Source organism: Procambarus clarkii, chromosome 18, assembly GCF_040958095.1.
Source record: "Procambarus clarkii isolate CNS0578487 chromosome 18, FALCON_Pclarkii_2.0, whole genome shotgun sequence".
Taxonomy (NCBI): Eukaryota; Metazoa; Arthropoda; class Malacostraca; order Decapoda; family Cambaridae; genus Procambarus; species Procambarus clarkii.
The window spans coordinates 49158783-49177545 of NC_091167.1; the positions used below are offsets into that span (position 1 = coordinate 49158783).

The window sequence follows — 18763 nt, forward strand, 5'->3', positions numbered from 1 at the left end:
GTCCTGCGAGAGAGACCCATTTGATTGTGCAGTCTATGAAGCTGGGATCATGTACCCCTGCCTGTTGAACTAGGTGCTCAGGTAGGATTTCCTTCACCAAGTTGTCAGACCCCACTGAAGAGGACAGGAACGCTGGTACAGCAATTTGTGTTGCTGTGCGCACGCCAAGGCCTTCGAGTCTGACAGGAAGGGAGGCCTGTTTCCACTGTAAGTCGCTGAGGGAAAGATTGAGGGCTTTTTCTAGTGTTGATTTCAGCAAGCTGTCGTACTCTTCTAATTTAATATTGTTGAAAGATGGCGAACATCTTAGAAAGTATGTCAGCCTGGGGAGGGACAAGCATCTAGTGATGAGATAAAGTGCATCATGAGCATCGATGTCTTCGATCCTCTCGTTCATCCTCTTCAGGTCAGTGATCTTACCAAGGACCCGTCGATGGCATTCCTTCCAAGAGGAGCACCTAGGAGTGTGCTGTCCTCAGGGTTGATTGTATGAATGGCAGGCAAAACAATCTTTATTTGCTCTATTATGTGCTAGTTGGTGGAGGTTATTTCGCACTTGGAAGGGTTCAGAGTGAGGCCTAGGCTCACCCTAGGCTCCCCTATATATATATAAATATATATAAATATATATATATATATATATATATATATATATATATATATATATATATATATATATATATATATATATATATATATATATATATATATATATATATATATATATATATATATATTTATAATTTTGTCTTAAGAATAATATTAATACAGGATAAGAAAAATTTTCATTGATACATCACGTTAGTGATTTCTCTCTGTTTATAAAGGATAATGTGTCTTAAATAATTCCATCATGAATGTTCTCTGTTTTGCACATATAAAACTTACGTAAAATTGAGACCTTGTGCAAAATATTCCATGATTTCGTCTCTTCGACCCCCAAATCTGTTAATAATTCCTATCAAGTGGGTCTGATCGACGGCCACCTTCAGAGATGGTCGCTCTATAAATCTGTAAATAAATGCAATTCTTGTAAGAAAATACAAAATATTTATTACATTAACAATAAACATGGGACTTTCTAAATCTACCGCCATGAAAATTAAAATGAATAGAATATCACCAAAATTCACTAGATTAATTTATAAAAATCTAATTGTATGCAAAATTCCATACTACTCGGATTTTGTCTGCACCTTAACGTTTATTGAGAATAAGCTATTGTATGAAATATTACTGATAAGGTTCTTTGTACAACAAAGTTTTGATTTTAACACTCAAGTAAGGAATTACTAAATCGATCTGCTGTACTTACCATCTTATCATTTAAGTGTTAAATCACTGGCAAGAACTCACTTGGAGAACTTGTCTGGAAAGAGCTGGAGGCTTGAGATGAGGAAGAATCCTTGTTGAGGAGTCCAGGAGGCTACCCTCAGCCTCTGTGGCCCCCGGAGGCTGTACGGCAGATAAACAAAGACGCTGCTCCTTTACGGGGTAGTGAAAAATGCCAGTCGTAAAATATTTTGCTTATGTGTACCCCTAATATATATATATATATATATATATATATATATATATATATATATATATATATATATATATATATATATATATATATATATATATATATATATATATATATATATATATATATATATAGGGGTACCACCACTGGTTTAATTAAAGGGACCCACATCCTCGAAGAAGAAAATAAATAGTGTTCAGAGAAGACCTTGTGGATTCTCACTGAATACTTTAATCTTTTCCTCTCCTACCACCCCTATTATTTTTTTTTTTTTATTTGATTTTATTGCAATGTTACAGTTTACAGAAAACACACACTTATATAACAATATAACAATATACCAATCAGTGTTCGAAGACCTCGTCCAGTTCCTCGGGGGTCGGGTGCGTACCCAAGATACAGCACGCATTTCCCCTCTGAACAGCGACACTGAGGCGCTGGAACATAAAACTGGCCGCTCTTGGGTCTCTAGTCTTCCCAATGAGTTCCTCGCCCAGCTCCTTCAGGAACTTAAGTGCACATTTACCCCAGGCGCCCAGAGTCTCAGAGCCTATTGGCACGAACCTGTAACAACGTTCTAGGTCCCTGTACTTGTTAGTTTTCTGGGTCTCCCTGAAGGTGGCCGCCCCGCCTCCCTCAGCTGCGCTGTAAGGTAGATAGGTATCAGCCAATGTGGATGCACACGTGTAGTCCCACACGACCTGTTTACCTTCTCTCCACGGCTGCAGGGTGACTCCATCTGGGCGTTTTTGGCTGTTGTCAGGCCTGCACAACTGAGGTTCCCTTTGTGCTGGGCACCCAGCTGAAGCCAAACTTCTCTTGATGATGTCATTGACTGCTTCATGTCTGGCAATCTTTCCCTGTGTCTTACGACAGATGAGACCATGGCTGCCGTATTGGTCTGCCCGTGCATGGCCGCAAATACACCGGTGCTCGGTGGAGATAGGGGCGGCAAGGCGCAGAGCAACACCAATACTTAGGGTCCGATGGTCCAGGCGGGTCCCCAAGGCGGAATTAGGGACTGCCAACAGGAAGTCCCCGGCATGGGGAGCTTGCACAGCTAGAAGACGCGCTTTGTCCTTCCTGGAAGCTGCCTCCAGCAATGATGTGGCGATGTTCTCCACTATGGGGCTATCCCATTTGGACTGTTTGCAGTCATTTGGAAAAGTCGGTCGAGGATGAGAGTTGACAAGAGTGTCCCACTGACCGGCTCCTTCCGCGAATTTGGGATCATGAATCCCAATGAAGTCTCTTAGGTGTTCCGGTAGTATTTCCTTAACTAATTCACCTGTTGCACTGGTCGAGGATAAGAATGCCGGCAATGCTAACTGGGTCGCCTTGCGAATACCTATCCCCCCGAGTCTAACTGGGAGCGTTGCTTGGTCCCATTGGTCATCTTGCAGGGAGAGGTTTAACACTTTCACGGTTATTGACCTTAGGAGTGTGTCATATTCTGTTAATTTTGGGCTGTCGAAGGAGGGAGCACACCTTAGGAAATAGGTCAGTCTGGGCAAAGCCAGGCACCTTGTGAGAAGGTACAGAGCATCGTGGGCGTCCAAAGCCCCTATTCTTCCCTCCATCCTCCTCAGGTCGTTCAGCTTTTCTTCGAGGACTACCTCAATGGCGCTCGAGCCCAGAGGTGCCCCTAGCAGCACACTGTCGGTGGGAGCGATCACTTGGGCTCCTGGCAATATGGTTCGCACTGCATCTATGGTTGGTTGGCTAGATGAGATGATTTCACACTTTAATGGGTTTAGGGTGAGTCCTAACTCCTCTCCCTTAGATTTCACCAGCTGTAGATCTTCTAGCAGGGACTCCTGTGTCCCTGCCAGGGTGCCATCGTCCAGGAACCAGATGTTGAGTTCGCTGGTCAACCTGCTTGTGACCTCTTTAACAGCCATGCAAAAAAGAAAAGGGGCAAGTGGGTCTCCCTGCTGGACACCTTCTGCAGAAACAACTTCATGTTCCCCAAACAGCAGCGTCGATTCCCTACTGTACCCTGCTGAGACGAAGGGGAGTAGAGAAGGAAAGCTTGATATATATATATATATATATATATATATGTATGAACCCATATATATATATATGTATATATATGTCGTACCTAGTAGCCAGAACGCACTTCTCAGCCTACTATGCAAGGCCCGATTTGCCTAATAAGCCAAGTTTTCATGAATTAATTGTTTTTCGACTACCTAACCTACCTAACCTAACCTAACCTAACTTTCTCGGCTACATAACCCAACCTAACCTATAGAGATAGGTTAGGTTAGGTTAGGTTAGGTAGGGTTGGTTAGGTTCGGACATATATTTACGTTAATTTTAACTCCAATGAAAAAAAATTGACATCATACATAATGAAATGGGTAGCTTTATCATTTCATAAGAAAAAATTTAGAGAAAATATATTAATTCAGGAAAACTTGGCTTATTAGGCAAATCGGGCCTTGCATATGTCACGTGGGGGTGGGCGGTCCGGGGCTCTGCTAACACTTAACTGCTAGGGGCTCAAAAGGCCCAAATACTCAGCCCCTCCGACTCCCGGGATTCACCGGAGTCTCCTTGGTCACACAAGAGAGGACCAACAATGCCCACCTCCGCAGGTCTTTGCTTCCACCACAAAGGGGTGCCACTGATTCACCCTGGAAGCCCTTCAGTCAACCACGGGGAAACTGCTGTTAACAGTTCCGGCCTAGACCCGTGGGGGAGTGAAGGAAGACTCAGGCTTACCTATAACCATAACCTCCCTGAGTCTTGCCTGCCAGACAAAAAAAAAGGTTGCAGGAACTCCTTTCCCGCCTGTCTTCTCTATCTTCCTCTTAGCAAGGTCGCCAGCTGGGTTATTATATCTGCACCCCAGCAATGCAGTTCAGTGGGTGTATCATATATCGTTTGTAGCCAGAAATGTATGCTCATAGAGAAAATCACAAATGGAGGCACACTCAAACACAGTAATAAAATGTGTGGATTTACTGACGCAAATTACATGAACACACACACACAATCACAAGTAATACATGAATATGGGAGTATGGATAATAAGTCTGGAGATCGTCAGCCTCTTCTTCCACGACCTCCAACACTCCTTCAAATGGGCAGGAAGACCGGAGTCTCACACTCTCACAGGAGGGCCTCTTCACCACGTCGGCACCTCTTCTTCCCTGTCCTGCCATCCATACACACTGTCCTCTCTGACAGTCCTGGACACAAGCTGCCTTGCAGCCTACTCTACTATTAAAGTAATAAAGTCTTGCTGCCACATACACGAGTAAATATTGTGGCCTAACTAGCCTACTCATACAAGGGGTAATGGGAGGGAAAAATGATCTACCTTACACTCCTGGCTCACGACGCCTGTCCCTCGATGGTGTGAGGTTCCCACGCTTCCTTGGGTCGATCCTCGACGATCCAGGGCGTTCCACAGGTCCTCAGGTGTCGTGAAGCCTTCGCGTCGTCGCCGTTCCAATCCCTGAGATTCAGCTGCCCCAATCCTGGTTCATCGATGGGCGCTGAGCTAATCACTATTTTTCCCCACACTCGCCTCTCCCACAGGGCGTCGCTCCTTGTCCTAGGCACTGTGTCGTCCTTCCAAGATTCTCAGTGGATGCGACCCCAGTCACAGCTAGCTTGCTCGCCCACCTTCCAGACCTCAACGTCCAGCCAGCGGCGCCGCCCAGCGTCGTCGCCGACTATTTTCCAAGTTTGGGCACTTCTCTGCTCACTGAACTTGGTTCCTCTTTTGCTTCCCAGAAGCGCAGGGTCTCCAATAACGGTGGTAGGCTGCGCAGGCCAGCTCAATCCACTGAACAAGGCTTGCAGAGCCTCCAATCCCTGAGAGCAGACCGAGGCGCGTCCTGTCGCTTCCACGGTCAGTACAACTCTGACGTTGGCGCCGCCCGGGGCACTCGGTGACGTCATGGCGGGCCCTGATTTGTCGCCCGCGACCTACGTCGGCCAATCCGCGATCGACATAGTGTCCCTTCCAAAAGGTCACATCTGCCGTAGGGGATACTGTTGCATTTTATAACAGGGCGCCAACTTTCCTTTATTTACAACTTGTAATATAACTCCCTTCCCTTAACTGGCAGCCGGTCTGGTCGCCACATATATCATTAGACTCCCTGAACCTCAGAGAATCAGTAGGGAGAGCTGATATGACTCTTTGAGCCGGCAAACGAAAGAAATAGGAGAGGGCACCGTAACATACCCCTCCCCTTAAAATAAGAGTCATATCGGAAGAGCAGCACTCAAGAGGGCAATCTATACTCTTGCTCCCTCCGTTCCTGAAGTGTCACTCCTCCAGTTGGCGATGTGGCTCGTTCCACCTTGCCAGTCACTTGTCTCATTATATCTCCACCTCGCATAGGACCGGGTGTGATGGGTGTTCCCTGAACACCTACAAGAAATCCTCTCTCCGTGGCTACGAGTGTACTCCCACGGCTCGTTACCACTGTAAGATTCAGTGCATGCAGCGCCTCCACCGCGTCGTGCACTCCGAGATAGTCTTGCATTTCCATTGCGTCCTACAGGTACTCCATGTTTCCTCCCATGATCTCCTCTTCGCCAATCTTCTCTTTTCTCGGTTCCTCTTCTCCCGTAGGTGCGTTGTCTCCTCACAGTGGCACTTGTAACCCGTACTCCATCCAGCAGCTTCCTCTCTTCCACACTAGGCTTTTGCGATGGCCCAATGCCCCTCTGGTTAGGCTGGCGCCTACCCTGGGTGTACCTATTCCCTGCTTTCTTCGTATTGCCTTTCCTACACCACTCGCTCCTTCGTTCCCGACGAACATCTTCACTCCTCCATGAGATTCTCTTCCCTGCAGACGTCTTCTTCGGTTCGTGGTTGGGCTCTTCCACCTCCCTGTGGCTCACCTCACTACGGTGGTTCGTCTTGCACCTACCACTATTCATCTGGCCGGCATAGGGTGCCTTGCGTCGTGGCTCCTCCACTCTGCCCCTCACTGCCGTTCGCTCATCCACTGAGCTTACTTTATTCACGTTTCTGTATGGAGGGAGTGCGGTCTGCAGCCTCTTCACCGCCCCAGGCGTTTGTACAGCTGCTCCTCGCCACTCCTCCACACGCATCATTAGGCTTAGTCGGAGGTCCCCGTCGGGGTTTTCCACAACCTCCGACGACCTCTCTGCACTCTCGCCCTCGTTGTCGTCGTCTCTGGCGACGTTTTCCCTGGCGAAGTCGGCTTCCTCACGACCATCTGGAACGACCGATACCTCACCTGGCAGGGTTGTACCGCTGCTTGCAACATAAGCACTCCTGGCCCAATCGGGTTGTATCCTGCCTCCTCCGAGGTCATTACCCAGCACCATCTGTACATGCTCTAGGGGTAACTTAGGGGCTACAGCTACTATAGCTTTCTCGACTCCGCAGTCGGCAATCAGCTGTACTTCGTGAAGTGGCAACCTGTATTCCTCCCCCACACTGCGTATCCTTACCACTCCCACAGGTGAATCATTAAATTCCTTGGGGAGAATACTCCTGGTCACCATACTTATGTCAGCACCCGTATCTCGAAGCACGGCAACCTCCACTGGGTCTGACTTTCCAAACTTCACGTTGGCCTCGAAAACGAAGGGATGTTCACCCAACTTCATTTCCCAACCATTCACGTTGGGTCCACTATAATATGGGGTGTGAACAAACACTCTCTCCTCTTCCAACATTAATCCTACATTCCTTTGGTGCTCCTCACACTCGCGGGCATAGTGTCCTCTCACACCACAGTTGTAGCATCGGCTGCCTCCCCTGGGCGGCCACTCGCCAGTCCCTCTGGCGGTACCACTTGCAGACGTCCCCTGGGTCCTCCTTGGACTCCCTGTCGTCGTGTCCGGGACTGCAGCATTTGCTCCCGAGTTAGGTCCACTGCTCACAGCTTGGGGCTTCCTCCCCGCGTCTCTTGAGCTCTTGAACCACGTTACTTCATCGGGCACACTACTCTTGGGAGAGTCCCCACCCGTCCTCGCTCCTCCTGAACTCCTAAGGTTCCCTCCCGACCTGGGGTAAGGCGAGTGTCTGGGCGGCCCCTCCTTCCTGATATGTAGTGCCTCCTCCAGCATGTCGGCTCGATCCGCTGCAGCCTTCAGGTCCTTAATACCTGCTTCTCTCACCCTTACTCGCAACTCAGGATGGAGCACCGACATGAACTTCTCCATCACTATCAGTCGTTTGATATCATCCACCGACTCCGCTTCCTCCGCCTTCAACCATCGTAGGAATTTCCGTTCCATATCCCTGGCGGTCTCGGCGTAAGTCTTTCCCGACGCTCTTGTACACTCTCTGAACCGCTTCCGGTACATCTCCGGAGTCAGCCGGAATGAGTGGAGAACCGCATTCTTAATCGCGTCATAACTAGTACACTCCTCTAGGTCCAGCATGTTATAGGCTTCCCGGGCCTCTCCAGTCAACCTGCCCTGGACCAGAGCAGCCCAATCATCTTCCGGCCACTCCTTCAGAGTTGCTATCCGTTCAAAGTGTTCGAAGAACGCCTCAGCTTCTTGTGGTTCGAACGTAGGTAAGTCACGTTCCCTTACCTTGAGGTCATCCCGCCGTGCAGGTAGTGAGGGAAGACCACGTTCAACGCGACGCAATTCGACTTCTTTCTTTGCCCTTATCTCCTCCAGTCGCAGTTGTCTCTCTCCCTCTTCTCGCTGCAGCCGAGCTTCTCGCTCCTCTCGCTGCAGCTCAGCCGCACGTTCCTCTCGCTGCAGCTCAGCCGCACGTTCCTCTCGCTGCAGCTCAGCCGCACGTTCCTCTCGCTGCAGCTCAGCCGCACGTTCCTCTCGCTGCAGCTCAGCCGCACGTTCCTCTCGCTGCAGCTCAGCCGCACGTTCCTCTCGCTGCAGCTCAGCCGCACGTTCCTCTCGCTGCAGCTCAGCCGCACGTTCCTCTCGCTGCAGCTCAGCCGCACGTTCCTCTCGCTGCAGCTCAGCCGCACGTTCCTCTCGCTGCATTTGCGCTTCTCTTTCCTCTCGTCGCAGCTGGGCTTCCAGTTGCATCTTCATTATTTCCAGTTGCAGGCTCCTCTTACTACAGCTGGACCTTCCACTGCTCCCATGTTCACTGTGAATTCTCTCCACACTGGTAGGCGCTTGGGGAGGCCCTAGTCGGGACGGTTCACCTTGCGACGGCTCTCCTCGGGACAGCTCCTCTTGAGATGGCTCCTCTCCCGTCGCTTCCTCTCGAGCTGTGAGCTGTGCCATGATCTCTATCCTTCGCTCCGCTACCTTAGTCGTCCTCAACCTGATCCCAAAGTGGTTTGCCACTTGTTGGAGCTGGGCCTTGGTACACTCTTCCAAAATTCTCTCGTCCCTTGTGTCAATAAATTTCTTTACTTTGTCTTCCTCCATCTCTATATCATCAAGCATACACGACAGCACAGACAAGTTAGTAGGCACTAATTTCACCGTTTCAGTCCCTTAGCTGGTTGAGTAACAGTACCACCGAATTCACTGGCCACACTGTATTAGTACCCTGGCAACACTTGTCTTGAAATTTGGTCCACACTGTAGCTTGATCCACGCTTCCTGGCGAGGTTCCCAGTTCTTGGCTACTGGGGTTCGAATCCTGGCAAGGTCGCCAGTTCTCTTGTCACGTGGGGGTGGGCGGTCCGGGGCTCTGCTAACACTTAACTGCTAGGGGCTCAAAAGGCCCAAATACTCAGCCCCTCCGACTCCCGGGATTCACCGGAGTCTCCTTGGTCACACAAGAGAGGACCAACAATGCCCACCTCCGCAGGTCTTTGCTTCCACCACAAAGGGGTGCCACTGATTCACCCTGGAAGCCCTTCAGTCAACCACGGGGAAACTGCTGTTAACAGTTCCGGCCTAGACCCGTGGGGGAGTGAAGGAAGACTCAGGCTTACCTATAACCATAACCTCCCTGAGTCTTGCCTGCCAGACAAAAAAAAAGGTTGCAGGAACTCCTTTCCCGCCTGTCTTCTCTATCTTCCTCTTAGCAAGGTCGCCAGCTGGGTTATTATATCTGCACCCCAGCAATGCAGTTCAGTGGGTGTATCATATATCGTTTGTAGCCAGAAATGTATGCTCATAGAGAAAATCACAAATGGAGGCACACTCAAACACAGTAATAAAATGTGTGGATTTACTGACGCAAATTACATGAACACACACACACAATCACAAGTAATACATGAATATGGGAGTATGGATAATAAGTCTGGAGATCGTCAGCCTCTTCTTCCACGACCTCCAACACTCCTTCAAATGGGCAGGAAGACCGGAGTCTCACACTCTCACAGGAGGGCCTCTTCACCACGTCGGCACCTCTTCTTCCCTGTCCTGCCATCCATACACACTGTCCTCTCTGACAGTCCTGGACACAAGCTGCCTTGCAGCCTACTCTACTATTAAAGTAATAAAGTCTTGCTGCCACATACACGAGTAAATATTGTGGCCTAACTAGCCTACTCATACAAGGGGTAATGGGAGGGAAAAATGATCTACCTTACACTCCTGGCTCACGACGCCTGTCCCTCGATGGTGTGAGGTTCCCACGCTTCCTTGGGTCGATCCTCGACGATCCAGGGCGTTCCACAGGTCCTCAGGTGTCGTGAAGCCTTCGCGTCGTCGCCGTTCCAATCCCTGAGATTCAGCTGCCCCAATCCTGGTTCATCGATGGGCGCTGAGCTAATCACTATTTTTCCCCACACTCGCCTCTCCCACAGGGCGTCGCTCCTTGTCCTAGGCACTGTGTCGTCCTTCCAAGATTCTCAGTGGATGCGACCCCAGTCACAGCTAGCTTGCTCGCCCACCTTCCAGACCTCAACGTCCAGCCAGCGGCGCCGCCCAGCGTCGTCGCCGACTATTTTCCAAGTTTGGGCACTTCTCTGCTCACTGAACTTGGTTCCTCTTTTGCTTCCCAGAAGCGCAGGGTCTCCAATAACGGTGGTAGGCTGCGCAGGCCAGCTCAATCCACTGAACAAGGCTTGCAGAGCCTCCAATCCCTGAGAGCAGACCGAGGCGCGTCCTGTCGCTTCCACGGTCAGTACAACTCTGACGTTGGCGCCGCCCGGGGCACTCGGTGACGTCATGGCGGGCCCTGATTTGTCGCCCGCGACCTACGTCGGCCAATCCGCGATCGACATAGTGTCCCTTCCAAAAGGTCACATCTGCCGTAGGGGATACTGTTGCATTTTATAACAGGGCGCCAACTTTCCTTTATTTACAACTTGTAATATAACTCCCTTCCCTTAACTGGCAGCCGGTCTGGTCGCCACATATATCATTAGACTCCCTGAACCTCAGAGAATCAGTAGGGAGAGCTGATATGACTCTTTGAGCCGGCAAACGAAAGAAATAGGAGAGGGCACCGTAACACATAGTAGGCTGAGAAGTGCGTTCTGGCTACTAGGTACGACATATATATATATATATATATATATATATATATATATATATATATATATATATATATATATATATATATATATATATATATATATATATATATATATATATATATATATATATATATGCGAACAAGCCTGAATGGTCCCCAGGACAATATGCAACTGAAAACTCACACCCCAGAAGTGACTCGAACCCATACTCCCAGGAGCAACGCAACTGGTATGTACAAGACGCCTTAATCCACTTGACCATCACGACCGGACATAATGAGGTGATAGCCGAGGCTATTTGAACCACCCCACCGCCGACACTCGGATAGTAATCTTGGGCATAGCATTTTACCAAATCACCTCATTCTTTGGGGCACACGTGAGGAACACAAATGCGAACAAGCCTGAATGGTCCCCAGGACAATATGCAACTGAAAACTCACACCCCAGTGGGGGTGGTTCAAATAGCCTCGGCTATCACCTCATTATGTCCGGTCGTGATGGTCAAGTGAATTAAGGCGTCTTGTACATACCAGTTGCGTTGCTCCTGGGAGTATGGGTTCGAGTCACTTCTGGGGTGTGAGTTTTCAGTTATATATATATATATATATATATATATATATATATATATATATATATATATATATATATATATATATATATATATATATGTGTGTTTGTATATCACGAAAATAAACACGTGATTAAGAATGTGACAATGTCAGACCACGGAGGAAAAATGAAACAGGAATTTCCTTTCCTTATAAGGAAATTCCTGTTTCATTTTTCCTCCGTGGTCTGACATTGTCATATATATATATATATATATATATATATATATATATGTATATACATATGTATATATATATATATGTATATATATATATATGACTGAAAACTCACACCCCAGACGAGTCGTCTGGTCTGGGGTGTGAGTCGCATATACTCAGTCGCATATAGTCCTGGGGACCATTCAGGCTTGTTCGCATATATATATATATATATTTATATATATATATATATATATATATATATATATATATATATATATATATATATATATATATATATATATATATATACATATATGTATATATATATGTATATATATATATATATATATATATATATATATATATATATATATATATATATATATATATATATATATATATATATATATATATATATATATATATATATATATATATATATATATGCGAACAAGCCTGAATGGTCCCCAGGATGGTTCGCATTTGTGTTCCTCACGTGTGCCCCAAAGAATGAGGTGATTTGGTAAAATGCTATGCCCAAGATTACTATCCGAGTGCCGGCGGTGGGGTGGTTCAAATAGCCTCGGCTATCACCTCATTATGTCCGGTCGTGATGGTCAAGTGGATTAAGGCGTCTTGTACATACCAGTTGCGTTGCTTCTGGGAGTATGGGTTCGAGTCACTTCTGGGGTGTGAGTTTTCAGTTAGTTATTATATATATATATATATATATATATATATATATATATATATATATATATATATATATATATATATATATATATATATATATATATATATATATATATATATATATATATATATATATATATATATATATGCCTCCTTCAGATCCTGCAGATGTCTGACATCAGGTACCTGTGTAAAAATGTCGTCAACATACCTGCAGTATATGGCCGGTTTCAAGTTCATTTCGACTAAGACTTTCTGCTCGATGGTACCCATGTAGAAGTTTGCAAACAGGACACCTAGGGGAGAACCCATGGCGACCCCGTCTACTTGCTTATACATGTGCCTACCCATCTACATGGGTACCATAGAGCAAAAAGTCTTAGTCGACATGAACTTGAAACCGGCCATATACTGCTGGTATGTTGACGACATTTTTACACAGGTACCTGATGTCAGACATCTGCAGGAGCTGAAGGAGGCATTTGAGCGGAGTTCCGTGCTGCGTTTCACTTACGAGATGGAAAAGGATGGGAAGCTGCCCTTTCTAGATGTAACAGTCATGGAAAAGAGCGGAGGTTTCCACACTGCAGTCTACAGTAAGGAAACGAACATAGGAATGTGCCTAAATGCCAAAAGCGACTGCCCAGATAGGTACAAGAGGAGTTTTGTTAACGCATATGTCGACCGTGCTCTCAGCCACAGCTCAGAATGGAAGCAAGTCGACGAAGAACTCTGTAGGGTAAGGCAGGTCCTAGTCAACAACGGCTTCTCCAATGGTTTCATCGAAGACATCATAAGAAGGAAAGTGAAACGCCATGCAACCTCTGAAGAGACAACCAACACAACACCTATATTAGACTATTTTACAGGAACTTCTTTTCCACAGCTCATAAAACGGAGGAAAGGGTCCTGAAAGATATTGTTAATAGAAACGTTATCCCTACAGACAAAAATCAGAGGATAGAACTGACGATTTACTATAAAACCAGAAAAACGGCCAGCCTTCTCATGAGAAACTCTCCAGACACAAAACAGAACGCTTTAAAAGAGACCAACGTCGTCTATGCCTTCAAATGCCCTCTTGGGGACTGTAAACTCCAAAAAACCCAGTATATAGGCAAGACAACAAAATCTCTTTCTAGGCGTTTAACGATGCATAAGCAACAGGGCTCCATTAAGGAACATATAATCTCTTCCCACAACCAAACTATCGCCAGAGAAATCCTAGTAAACAACACAGAAATCATCGATAGATACAGCGATAGCAGGCGGCTTGACGTTTGCGAGGCACTACACATCAAGAAGTCAACACCAGCAATCAACAGCCAATTAATGCACAACTATATTCTACCCACCTCAAGACTCCGCTCCAATATAGAAGCATCAAGAAATATGGACCAATAGGCTTTCTACAAACACTTCTATTCAATACCCATTGTTTGTGTTCTGTCTTGTGTTGATACTTTTAATACCCTATTAATATCCTCTAGTGTTCTGTCTTGTGTTAATGCCACATCATCCTTCCCACCTCACTCAAATGTAATGCCACATCACCCTTCCCACCTCACTCAAATGTAGATATAAAATCAGGGAAAAACAAGTTCTAATCAGTTGTGTATTTGTGAAGTCTTTGAAAATGTAATAAGATTTACGAAACGCGCCCGTGTCGCGTCAGACTAGAAATAAAAATGAATTTTGGAGAAGTGATTTTTGATTTACCTCCAACAGTGAAGCGTAATGTACGAAAGATTGAGAAAATTCGTGTTAGAATTATTAATCTTACTTTTTCGGTCATATTTAATAATATATGTCTACAGGAAAGACTGCTACCAAAATATACTAATATATATATATATATATATATATATATATATATATATATATATATATATATATATATACATATATATATATACATATATATATATATACATATATATACATATATATATATATATATATATACATATATATATACATATATATATATATATATATATATATATATATATATATATATATATATATATATATATATATATATATATATATATATATATATATATACATATATATACATATATATATACATATATATATATATATATATATATATATATATATATATATATATATATATATATATATATATATATACATATATATATACATATATATATGCATATATATATATATATATATATATATATATATATATATATATATATATATATATATATATATATATATATATATATATATATATATATATGTCGTACCTAGTAGCCAGAACACACTTCTCAGTCTACTATGCAAGGCCCGATTTGCCTAATAAGCCAAGTTTTCCTGAATTAATTTATTTTCTCAAATTTTTTTCTTAAGAAATGATAAAGCTACCCATTTCATTATGTATGAGGTCAATTTTTTTTTATTGGAGTTAAAAGTAACGTAGATATATAACCGAACCTAACCAACCCTACCTAACCTAACCTAACCTCTCTTTATAGGTTACGTTAGGTTAGGTAGCCGAAAAAGTTAGGTTAGGTTAGGTTAGGTAGTCGAAAAGCAATTAATTCATGAAAACTTGGCTTATTAGGCAAATCGGGCCTTGTATAGTAGGCCGAGAAGTGCGTTCTGGCTGCTAGGTACGACATATATATATATATATATATATATATATATATATATATATATATATATATATATATATATATATATATATATATATATATATATATATATATATATATATATATATATATGTCGTACCTAGTAGCCAGAACGCACTTTTTGGTCTACTATGCAAGGCCCAATTTGCCTAATAAGCCAAGTTTTCCTAAATTAATATATTTTCTCTAATTTTTTTCTTATGAAATGATAAAGCTACCCATTTCATTATGTATGAGGTCAATTTCTTTTTATTGGAGTTAAAATTAACGTTGATATATGACCGAACCTAACCAACCCTACCTAACCTAACCTAACCTATCTTTATAGGTTAGGTTATATATATATATATATATATATATATATATATATATATATATATATATATATATATATATATATATATATATATATATATATATATATATATATATATGTATATATATGTATATATATATGTTGTATGGTATGTGTTGAATATTATGCAGGTAACTTGGTATTGAACAATATGTGACCATTATAATATCTGTCAAACAGCCCAATGACATAATCAAACCATAGATAACTGGCAGATATATTATTTAACGCCATGATGAATACATTAAAAATTAGTTTTACATCAAATTAACAAATTTGACATTTTAAATAGTGAGGGCCAGAAGGTACATGAGAAACAGTTACATCGCAAAAGACTGAGACATTTTCTGAAAAATAGTTATGTCATAATGGACATAATGCACTTAGGCAGTACTATCGTGATGGATATGATGCACTTTAAAAGTTATTTTGTGATGACTAGGATGCACTCTAGAGACAGTCTTGTCATGATGGTCAGGATGCATTTGAAGGCCAGTCCTGTCGTGATTGTATGAACTTCCCAGCAGGTGTTTATTTATGTTAAAATTAGTTATAACTGAGTGGACTGTATGATTGATTTATTTACCTGCTAGATCTCACCACTTACACAACCTTGAGGGGTTGATTTAATATTCCTATATATACAGTATAATCTTACGTAATCATGGTTTTAGTAAATCATGGTAATTAATAACATTCTATAGAGTGAGTAGACTAATTACAATTATCAATTAATAAGTTTTGAGGGCTTAGCTGCCGAGAAGGTTTGCATATGGAACTTCAGGGGAACTTCTCGATAGTTAGTCAAAATTATCGCCTCCTGGTTGATGGTGTCGAACCCACGTGAAACCCATAAGTTGAGGCGGCTGGCACCCGGTTGCATTCCACTCCACTCTACTCGCCACTCTGCGAAAAACATACAACGTAACACCTGCAGTGCTAATATTTTCCTCCAAATAATCTCAAATGAGTAAAATAACTTTCTGTTTCCACCTAAACTTACTCTGGATGTTTAAGATCTCCTGCAGCATAACGGCCGGCTAATTTTAATACAGGTAAATATGGCTATAAATTCCAATAGAATATAAATAACCGATCGGACACAATTTCCCTTCTCGTGTGAATCTAGCAGCAAAAGTCTGGGAGCCGTGGTATGTCGAATGACCCCAAATATTGGACGATGCTCATAAGCTTTCTTCGGCAGGGATCAGATCGAGATAGTGTTATCGTGAGACCCCCCTAGATCGTGGTGATTGTCCGGAAAATTAGGCATGCTGTTTAATCCATCTCGTTCACTAACGAGACAGTATTGGCGTCATTTTACGCTCTGATATTTTACTTCAAATTCCAGAGAACAGTTTTAAATTGTTCATAAAGCTGGATCGGAAGTTTTTTCGTGATTTAAATCACATTAATAAGTGCTGTATACGTGACGTGATTATTATTCTGCCCGTGAATCAACATGTCATGGATGTGAAAATTCACCTTGAGACGGAAGTACTCCTTAATTCTTGTCAAATTTACTTAATTTGCAATATAAATAATATATTCAAATGAAAGCAAATTGCTGACTGGTTTTAATAAGAATTAGATAAAGAGATCGTCACCGCTAAAGACGTGGTGGGTGATTCAATACCCCACCAAAAATACCAGGAAACTTTTGGAGCTTCCTCACTAAAATTTTATATTGTTAGTAAATTTAATTTCCTAACACAACGCATTTATCTTGCTGTGCTAGGGGTTAGTACTTTGGGTGTCGGAAATTTCCGACAGTAGTGGCCAGTATGCACTACAGTGACGGCCACTTACCATAATTCACCCACTATTTGCCAATATGCGGTATTATAACGGTTAGCATTAAGTACAACTGTTATCGCACGAATACGGACGATTACGTATAAAATAACTGTAATTTTTAAAGCTCTTCTATCACCAAATGCGGTTGAACGTTCAATTACCCATTATACTATGCACAACAACGTCTATCAAGCCTTGCCTGCAAAGGACAAACTATGATAGATACTGTTGGGAGAAGCATAAATAAAGAGGGGGTTCAGACAGGAGCTTCAGTTTGTGTGAAGCATTGGGCACGCCAATTGACTCATCCCCCCACAACAACAACAACAACAAAATCACTCTCACTGACACCTCATAAGTCTCAGTAAGCCCTTATGGGAGGTTCACTAAACAAATGCTAGTAACGCCTCGTGGGAGGTTTACTGACACCATTGTCAGTAACCCCTCGTAGGAGGTTTGCCGACACCGGAATCAGTAAACCCACTCGTGTCTACCCATTATTATTATCGTGAAAGAAGATCCCATGTGAATTATGGATAGAAAGACTCAGCACAGCTGTTCGTCTTCAGCCATTCTCGTCCTGTATGACATAGAATTCCTCTCCAAATAATAGGAACAAATAGGTGATCTCCCACTTTGCCTTTGTCATCTCTTTCCCACTTAAGTGCTGTTAGATATAACATTACGTTTTTAGTGTTCTAATATCCTCCAGACAAGGGTTAAGAAAATGCAAGTCTCTGATTCACACACATATATTCTATATTTGTACAAACCCAAAAAAGAAAGAGATGGCCTGGTTGTTGTGATGTTGATTTAGGGGCGACGACGATCGTAGGGTCAGATAGGCCCCGGCGTACCCGTGAAGGCTTAATCACAAAGCCAAATTGTGAAATAAATATCACTTATCATCGGAAACTGTGCCTCGCAGCCAATAAACGCACAGAAGAGCAAATGATTGGGGAGGACCACGAGTCCTTCAGGCTGACAAGCACCGGCCTCACCACACACACAGAGAACCGGCCCCACCACACTGGGTAGCAAATCTGCCACTGGGTAGTCCTCTGCCCACAACTAAAATGCAAAAGTTATACAGTGCCCAAGTGGATTAAGGCGTCTTGTACATACCAGTTGCGTTGCTCCTGGGAGTATGGGTTCGAGTCACTTCTGGGGTGTGAGTTTTCAGTTAGTTATATATATATATATATATATATATATATATATATATATATATATATATATATATATATATATATATATATATATATATATATATATATATATATATATATATATATATATATATATATATATATATATATATATATGCCTCCTTCAGATCCTGCAGATGTCTGACATCAGGTACCTGTGTAAAAATGTCGTCAACATACCTGCAGTATATGGCCGGTTTCAAGTTCATTTCGACTAAGACTTTCTGCTCGATGGTACCCATGTAGAAGTTTGCAAACAGGACACCTAGGGGAGAACCCATGGCGACCCCGTCTACTTGCTTATACATGTGCCTACCCATCTACATGGGTACCATAGAGCAAAAAGTCTTAGTCGACATGAACTTGAAA

At 43.2% G+C, this 18763-nt stretch overlaps 1 protein-coding gene across 1 annotated transcript in view; it reads right to left on the minus strand.

The window, feature by feature from the left end:
• Nucleotides 1-884: 884 nt before the first annotated feature.
• The window catches only part of LOC138366143 (uncharacterized), a 106525-nt gene continuing 88646 nt past the window's right edge, over nucleotides 885-18763 (minus strand). Inside the window, exons 5-6 of the mRNA XM_069326888.1 lie at nucleotides 1357-1485; nucleotides 885-1011 (exon numbers count right to left, since the gene is read on the minus strand). Of these exons, the coding sequence (XP_069182989.1) occupies nucleotides 885-1011; nucleotides 1357-1485 (256 nt within the window). The remainder of the gene's footprint in view (nucleotides 1012-1356; nucleotides 1486-18763) is intronic.